We start from the raw sequence: 8,319 nt of genomic DNA, 5'->3' as shown, positions 1-8,319 counted from the left end.
TGGACTCCACCCGCACCAGAAAATTTAACAAAGACATCTGAATATGAAGGAAAACAAAGATGATTTTAAAAGCACAAAAATGTGCTAAAAGATAAACTAGCAATGGAATGAAGACACCCTTGAAAATCTTTGTTTTGGTGTGTTATTTTCTGAATGTTTAACTCACTGTTTCGGCCAATAATTTATGGTAGTATAACAGCAAAATACTGTCCCTCGCCCAAAACTGGCGTCATTCCCCGCTGGTGCCTTTAAGGGGCGTGACCCCTCTGGTGACGCCACTTCCGCTTCCTGCCGCACGCTGCCATTTCCACTTCTACCCTGCGACTTGCCTCATCGGTGCGGGCGGCAGCTCTGACGTCGCCTGTGCTCCTTGAAGAGTGACGATACCACGGAACCGGAGCCATGGTGAGTGCGTGCTCCTGGCTGAAGGGCTGGGAAGTGGGAGACGGGGTTCCGTTCTCTCACTAGCTTGTCGGGGGCTTAGAACGTGCGCCGTCTCGTCCGCCCGGCTCGGGCGGCCGCGTAGCGCCAAGCACTGTCTTCTCTCCCGGCCCGAGGTTAGAAGTCTATAGAGGCCTCAGGGTCTCAGGTGCTGTGCTGGGGCTTCTTTCCGCATTTTGTGCTCCTGGCCGAAAGCCTGCCGTGAGCAGAGGGGGCATGGCCCAACCTGGGAGAAAGAGACAAACCCACGTAGGAGAGAGTCGAAAGCTGGATGGATGGGGAAACTTGGCTCCATCGGTTTTCTTTTTCTTTTGTGGGGATCGCTAGAGTATGGGGTGGAACCCTGGATTTGGATCAGCCCTCCCCTACCCCGCTTTCCCCATTGCTGATGTTCAGGAGAGGGAGCTCTCCATGGGTCTGCGCGCCTAGTGCCTGCCGCGAGTTACACGTGCCAGGGATTAAAGTGGCCTTTGGCGTTTGGGGGCTGTGCGGAACGTGGAGTGAACCCCAGCCTGGAATGCAGGAAAGACTCTTCCTGCGAGGCGGTAGCCTCTGAAATCAGAAGTGCTGGTAGCAGCACGTGCGGCTCCTCTAAAACTCTTCTTGGTGGTCTCCAACTTTTTAGTCAGATCTTGTGGCCTGGTAGCTAGTTTTGGTTGGCACTTAGTAAGGAGGGAAGAGTTTACAAAACACTGATTTCCGTAATGAGGTTTAATCCTTTTAACGGATTTTGGATCCCAGCGGGTATCTCCCCGACTGCCCGCCCCGCCCCCATTTTGAAGCTAGTACGTGGCTGAGCCTAGAATTTCAATCTTCTAAACCAGTGCTCATCTTTCGCAGTGCCGTGGAAAGTTTTGGAATCGGTTGGTGTCAGTTTAAATGCATTTAATAGACCTAACGCTTGGTATGGAGAGAGTGAGCATGCATTATTTGTTGTTAAATCAAAACCTTGCAGGTTTTGGCTGTCTGGTGTATGGGGAAATCAAACGCATCAAGCTACGGGTTACAGTTGCCTAGCAGTAAGATTTCATTCATTCATTCATTCAATTAGCCCTTGGAAAAAATAAAAGGTGAATAAATACACACTAAGCAAATTTCAGTTGCTATTTATAAGGTGGTTTGGTTTTAAAGTTGAGTGGAATTTTTGTTGTTGACTTTTATTAAACCAATAAAGTGATTCTTCTTTGATCGTGTTGGATCTCCTGAAGTCTCCCCTTTTGTGCATTTTATGTTTATGAAGAGTTGAGAATCCTAATGTCCAGAGATGGGCTATTGGAAACTGCAATAAAAATATCTGGCATTTTAAAAAGTATATTTATGAGGAGTGATAGGAATAAAAGTGTTGCTGGAACCTTTATTGTTTAAGAGGAGGGTGAAATTATTGATGAGCATTAGATTTTGACAGACATAGGTTGTGATTTCTCAGATAGCCACCAAAAGAATACAGATAAATAACTCCAAATCACTAGAGGGGAAAATAGTGGGGAGAAAAAACTCAAAGGAAGGAAAGAGGGAAAAGGAAACCGAACAGGTGGGACAAATAGAAGGCACAAAAGAAGGGAGATTTGGACCTAATATATCAATACATAAATAAATATAGGAAGGGACTAAATGCTTCAGTTAAAAGACAGGTTGAAGTAAAAAGAATGGGAAAAAAAATCAGTAAGATAGTGTCTAAAAAATAAGGTACAAGTAAAGTGAAAATGACATAATTACAAGAAGAAATAGACAAATATGCAATTATATAGCATTTAATTGATCGTGAAGCCAAAACATCAGTGCGGAAATAGAAGATTTGAACAGCACTATGAATAAACTTGATCTAGTGGTCGTAGTGAAACCAGTGAATACTTTACCCATCAATTATAGAAGACACTTCTCAAGCAGAGAGCATTTATGAAAATTGGCCACCTACTGGGTCATAAAGCAAGTTAAACAAATCTTAAAAGACTGATAATAATATAGACCATGGTCTCCCAACCAAAATACAAATGACTTAGAAACAAAGTGTTTGGAAAGAAGATCTAAAGAACTCGTGGGTCAAATTGAAAATATATAAGGGAAATTTGAAAACAACTGAACAATAATGAAAATACCAAATATGAGAGTATGTAGGGTACAAATGAAGTACTGGAACCTAAAATGCTGGGTGAGGGAGAAATAACATGAAAAGTCCCTTCTGGTGAGATTAATCAAGAAAATAGCAAAAAGTTATAAATAAGGAGTAACAAACTTGCAGGAGACATAATTTGCAAACATTGAAAAGAAAGGATATTATGAACAATGTGATATCTATATAGAAATTTAGATGAAATGAACAAATACCTGAAAAAATAGAATCAAAACCAATTCAAGTAGAAATAGGACGGCTGAATAATAGTAAAGAAACTAAGTTAATATACTGTATGTTAATTATAACTCAAGAAAAACTAAAGTTTGACATGAAAAAACTTTACACCTACTTTAAAAAATAGCTTTATTGAGATAATTTGCATACCATAAAGTTCCACTCTAAAAGTGTATAACTCAATGGTGATCATTTTTATAATGTATAGAAATATCAAATAATGGTGTTGTGTTTTGCACCTGGAACTAACACAATATTGTGGTCAATTATACATTAATTTTAAAAAACAAAACCAAAACAAGGTGGTAGTAGAAAAAAAGTGTATAACTCAGTGGGTTTTCTTATATTTACAGAATTGTGCAACCATCATAAGAAAATCTTAAAATTGGTTTTATCTCAGGAATGTAAAAGTGGTTTACCATTAGAAAAACTTAAAAAATAGAGGAGAAAAGTCTAATTCATCCAACTCAGTACAAAAAACATGACAGAATTCAACATCAACTTATTTATAACAGAAGAAATTCTTAGTATACTACGGAATAGAGTGAATTTTCTTAAGCTGAAATATCTTAAGAGTAAGTCTAAAAGATATTAAAACTTTTGGAGAAATTACAAAGCTTTATTTAAAAGCACTACAGGTAGATATATATGTTTAAATGGGTTGACAGATTCTGTATCCTAAAGGTGTCTTACCCTAATCGGGATTACTTCAAATCTACAAATCAGTCCCAGCAGGCTTTTTTTGGACACCTTGAAAAAGCTGATTCTAGAATGTATGAAGAGAGCAAATAATTAGAGGTCTCCTCCAGCCCTTGCCTAATTCCTCACCACCCTGGGACCATGACAAATTCACCCAGTGCGATGTGTTGGTATCAGGGAACAGGCATCTTCGTGCAATCAGGTTATTGACGCCACTTCCCCTGACGTCACTTCCTGCTCTTCTGGGGGTGGGTCATTTCTTTGTCCTTGCGGCATCAGGCAGGAGACCGCCGAGGCGGACTCAATGGTGAGTGTTCCCACTGGGCCATCACCCATGGGTCACCACCTAGAACCGCGGTGCCGCGGCTACGTGCCGCGGTCCAGCCTCCAAACCCAGGGTTAGACGGCACCGCTGCGGGCGAACTGCTCGGTGCTCAGGAATGGTAACGTGGGCTGCACCCGGGTTGTGTCTATAATAAAATATATGCTTGTTAAAAGAATCACAGGGAAAACAAATGAGAAATTAATAAAAATGGTTAAAGTCGAGAGGTGAAGATGGGGTAGAAGGAATGGAATAGGGCAGGCACCACCCAATTTGTTCCCTACGTGTGTTATTTTGAAACGGATCCATTGAGGTAGCATTTTATCCATAGGTATTTCAGTATGTGACTATAAAATAAGGATTTTCAACAACTGCAATGCCACTACAATACCCCAAAATTTAATAATTCTTTAATATCAAATATCTAGTATTAGAATCAAAGGCTGGGACTTCCCTGGTGATCCAGTGGTTAAGACTCCACAGCTTCCACTGCAGGGGGCATGGGTTCGATCCCTGGTCGGGGAACTAAGATCCCGAATGCCCTGCGGTGCGGCCAAAAAAAAAGAATCAAAGGCTGGATCAGATTTTTTCTTAGCTCTCCGCCCATGCCCCCCCACCCCAGGACGGCTTGATCACAGATGTTTTGTTAAGAGGGGCAGTGGTCACATGGTATTTTTTGTGATGTTGGTAGCTATTAAAATCAATGTCTGTATCCATTAATTTGGATTAAATTAGTATGGGTTGCAAGTTGGTGCTATTTAATTGTATCATTCTTTCTTTATTAGGTGGAATACAGGAGAAACTTATCCTCTGCTATTTGGTTACCTAGTAACACAGTCTGTATAGGAAAGGCAGGATAAATGCTCCACAGTTTACCTTTACCAGTTTTCAAAACTGACTGTGGAACCATGTAGATGTTTTATATATTTTGAAGAATTTTTTTAAAAAGCAAACTAAATACGAAGGAGCCCTAATTGTATATCAAATTGATAATCACAGGAAAAAAATAATTTGAGTAACTTTTGAATATAATACTCTGGACGGCTTTAGTCAGATATATTCTAAGAATAAAAAGAAATGTTGACCTTGGTGGGTTTATAGTTGGTGGAGGTAGTATTGGTATAGCAATTCTGAAACAATTTTATATGTATTGTAGGGTAGAATAAATGAAAAAATATTCTGATGTTTTAGAAACCGGGATTCTTACTGAAAACAGAAGAAGATTCAAATATTGAAGGGAATAGAGGGAACTTTGTGCTAGGTTTCTATAAATTATACCTTAGTTTAGATTGAGTAAATTCAGGGTGGAATATTGAAATCCAAATTTAGAGATGACCCCATGTGACTGAAATGGGTACTGAGCCATGGAAGCCTGTAATAATGCATTTGCAATAATATTAGCAAGCATTAGGCTAAAGAGGCAAAAATACATAAGCTTTAGTATATATTATTGGATTATGTAATTACTATTTTTTTTTTCTTGAGCCTAATATTTTCATTTTTCTAAGTTGAGAGTGGGCAGGGCAGTGTCAAATTAAATGTGTGTGTTTGGGGGAGGGCGGAGCAGGGAAGCTGACCATTGTCTCTTTCAATTGTTGATTGAAGTATTTTGTGACTTGTCTGGAACAACTTCTAGTTCAGTTTGACTCATGCTTTGATTCCCCCCCCCATAGACTGAGGCTGATGTAAATCCGAAGGCCTACCCTCTTGCAGATGCCCACCTCACCAAGAAACTATTGGACCTCGTTCAGCAGTCATGTAACTACAAGCAGCTTCGAAAAGGAGCCAATGAGGGTAAGGCAACCAGAGAGTGCTCCAGGAAGAGTGCTAAAGGCACTGTCCCTGTGTGGGGTCTCTGGACTAGATTTCCAGTATGGAAAGAGGGCTGGATGCTCTTGATTAGGCCCAACATGAGGACCTAAGAGCAGCAGAGTGTGGTCCGTGGGCTAGCACTGGGTCACAGAGATAAGCAATCAGGAATAAGCATTTGAACAATGCTGTGGTGCATTGAACTTGCTCGGTGAGTTGCATGTGGTATGAGCTTTCCAGAAGTATAGATCGTGGCAGATTGGGATGGTAAGACCCTGATCCTTGATCACAGAGTTTGAGAAGTGCTGCATTGCACTGCTTCGTGCTGGTGGAGGTTGTGTGAAAGCTTTTCGAGTCAACCGGGCAAGGGGTGGTGGTGACTTGGATGAGTGTGGTAGCAGAGGACAGGAAAGAAGGGCTCTGATTTAGGATGTGTTTGGACAGAATTGATGGGTTTGATGTAGGGTTTGAGAAAGGCATTGGGGATAAGTAATTGGTACTTGGCTCCCTATCACTTCCCAAGGCCACTATGGGGCACAGAATTGCTTAGTCCTGGAAGTTTTGCCCAGTTTTCTTGCACCTGTTTCTTTTCCTTGGAAATTGCTTTGTTGTTGCTTCCCTGCCCCAACCCCACATCACCTGTTGGCCTCATGTTCTTCCCTCTACAGCCACCAAAACCCTCAACAGAGGCATCTCTGAGTTCATTGTGATGGCTGCAGACGCCGAGCCCCTGGAGATCATCCTGCACCTCCCACTGCTGTGTGAGGACAAGAATGTGCCCTACGTGTTTGTGCGCTCCAAGCAGGCCCTGGGGCGAGCCTGTGGGGTCTCCAGGCCTGTCATCGCCTGTTCTGTCACCATCAAAGAAGGCTCACAACTGAAGCAGCAGATCCAATCCATCCAACAGTCCATTGAAAGGCTCTTAGTCTAAACAGGTGGCCTCTGCCACACTCCCTGCTGCTAACTCCTACCCCAGGGGTTATGTATCGTTTGTCTGTTAGCATATAGTATTTCCAGCTACCTTCTATTGTTATAAAATATTGTAGTGCTTAATTTGGTTTTTGTATTTTTGTATTGTTTTTGTATTGTTTTTGTCTTGTTTTTAGGTTGTCATCTCCTCCCCAGCCTCTCCTGTAATCTCCACTTCCACTCTCTCTCTGCCATCTTTTCCTCCCTTTTGGAAAATGCATGCCCAGAACAGGTGGAAGCAGGGTGGTTGACACCATTCAAAGGCAGGGAAGAGCCAAGGTAGAGATTTGGTTCCAGCTTTCAGGTGCCAACTTCCTACTGTGCGGGGCATGATGGAAGTAAACACTGTCCACTTTGTATCCCTTGTGCCCAGCATACAGGATTGTGTTTGAATAATCAAGGGGTTTCCTTTGCTCTCTAGGGCATTATGTATCATTTGGGGAGGAAGCATGTATTCTGTGAGGTTGTTGGGTGTATGTCCCAAGAGTCAGTTTCTGATGTACCCCTGCTGTTTGCTTTTGGTAATATATTTCCCCCCAACTCCCACCTATGCCTCTGAGGGTGGCAGGGCAGCAACATACCAAAGAGATATGCTGCAAAATTCCAGAGGCGCCTTGGTGAGTGAGACATGGGACAGTTGACCTAGGTCTTGAAGGTGTGGCAAGAGGTTCTGGAATGGAGGATTCTGGGCCAGTCATGGAGAACTGGGAGCTACAGCAGAGATGATGGAATTCAAGGGAACATCCTTGCTTTGGTGAATGGAGATTTCTTCAGTAGACACTTGGTACCAGCTCTGAGAGCCCTTACCCCTGCATATTTCCTGCCGTGATGTGGGTCAGATGCATGTATTCTCTGTCACAGCAGAAGGACAGTGCTAATGTGTCATTCTTGTGCGCATCCTAATAAAGAACACATATATTCGTACTCCAGTTTAAAGAAAGTGTGATTCTTGTTAGGAGTCCAGCTAATACTTGAATGAAGCATTAGAATGGTTACTAGTTTCTTGAACTTTTCACCAAGAAGGTGTGGAAAAGCCATTACCTCCACCAGATGGTTTCTGGTAGTTCAAAATGTCTTGTTCAGTCATTGCGGTGTTGCTGTCACTCTAGAGCAGTATTTCTCAACCTCAGCTGCCCTGTATGTTGTAGTGTTTAACAGCCTCCCTGGCCTTTACCCACTAGATGTCACTAGCAACCTTCCCCCTCTCCCCAGACATTGCCAGATGTTCCCTGGTGGCAAAGTCACCCCTGGTTGAGAATCATTGTTGCAGGACTAGGGCTCCTAGTAGTCCTCCACACATGCTAGAGGGTGGGGGAGATTGGTATTGCTGACTGAAGCTGCTGCCACCTCACCTGCCTCATTACTTTCTATCTTAAAGTACCATGAGACCCTGATACCTCCTCCACCTTGAGAAATTTTCTTCCAAAGTACAAACAGCTGGATACCATAATGGTCATATTAATGAGAATGGATTACATTTAGTTTACTCTTGGCCAGCTTGGGCCAGTGTGACCACTCCAGCAGTGGGTTCCTAGGGAACCTAAAATCACCCTGTCATGCTAAGGCCTGTTCTGTACCTACTGAGCTAGTCATTTCCCCCAGCTCCCACCCCAAGCAGTTTTCTATCTGTGGATGGTGGAATCTGAGGTAGTACTTACTTTCTTTTGTTGTATATGTATCTTTACAATCATACTCTAAAAGACTGAAGTAATTTGGGGGTGGAGAGAGATCA

At 42.5% G+C, this 8,319-nt stretch overlaps 1 protein-coding gene across 3 annotated transcripts; it reads left to right on the top strand.

The window, feature by feature from the left end:
- The first annotated feature begins 290 nt into the window (after positions 1 to 290).
- On the top strand, positions 291 to 7,516 carry SNU13 (small nuclear ribonucleoprotein 13). 3 transcript variants are annotated; one of them, XM_036867268.1, is made up of 3 exons: positions 291 to 405; positions 5,483 to 5,603; positions 6,287 to 7,516. In XM_036867268.1, the coding sequence occupies exons 1-3, from the start codon at positions 403 to 405 to the stop codon at positions 6,547 to 6,549; spliced, it is 387 nt and encodes a 128-aa protein (XP_036723163.1). In that variant the 5' UTR covers positions 291 to 402; the 3' UTR covers positions 6,550 to 7,516. The 3 variants fall into 3 exon arrangements, with proteins under 3 accessions (XP_036723163.1, XP_036723164.1, XP_036723165.1); XM_036867269.1 differs by lacking the exon at positions 291 to 405 and adding an exon at positions 3,701 to 3,794; XM_036867270.1 differs by lacking the exon at positions 291 to 405 and adding an exon at positions 3,830 to 3,930.
- The last annotated feature ends 803 nt before the right edge of the window (positions 7,517 to 8,319 follow it).

The sequence above is a fragment of the Balaenoptera musculus genome, chromosome 10 (assembly GCF_009873245.2).
Source record: "Balaenoptera musculus isolate JJ_BM4_2016_0621 chromosome 10, mBalMus1.pri.v3, whole genome shotgun sequence".
Taxonomy (NCBI): Eukaryota; Metazoa; Chordata; class Mammalia; order Artiodactyla; family Balaenopteridae; genus Balaenoptera; species Balaenoptera musculus.
This window is presented reverse-complemented; position numbering and strand designations above follow the sequence as displayed.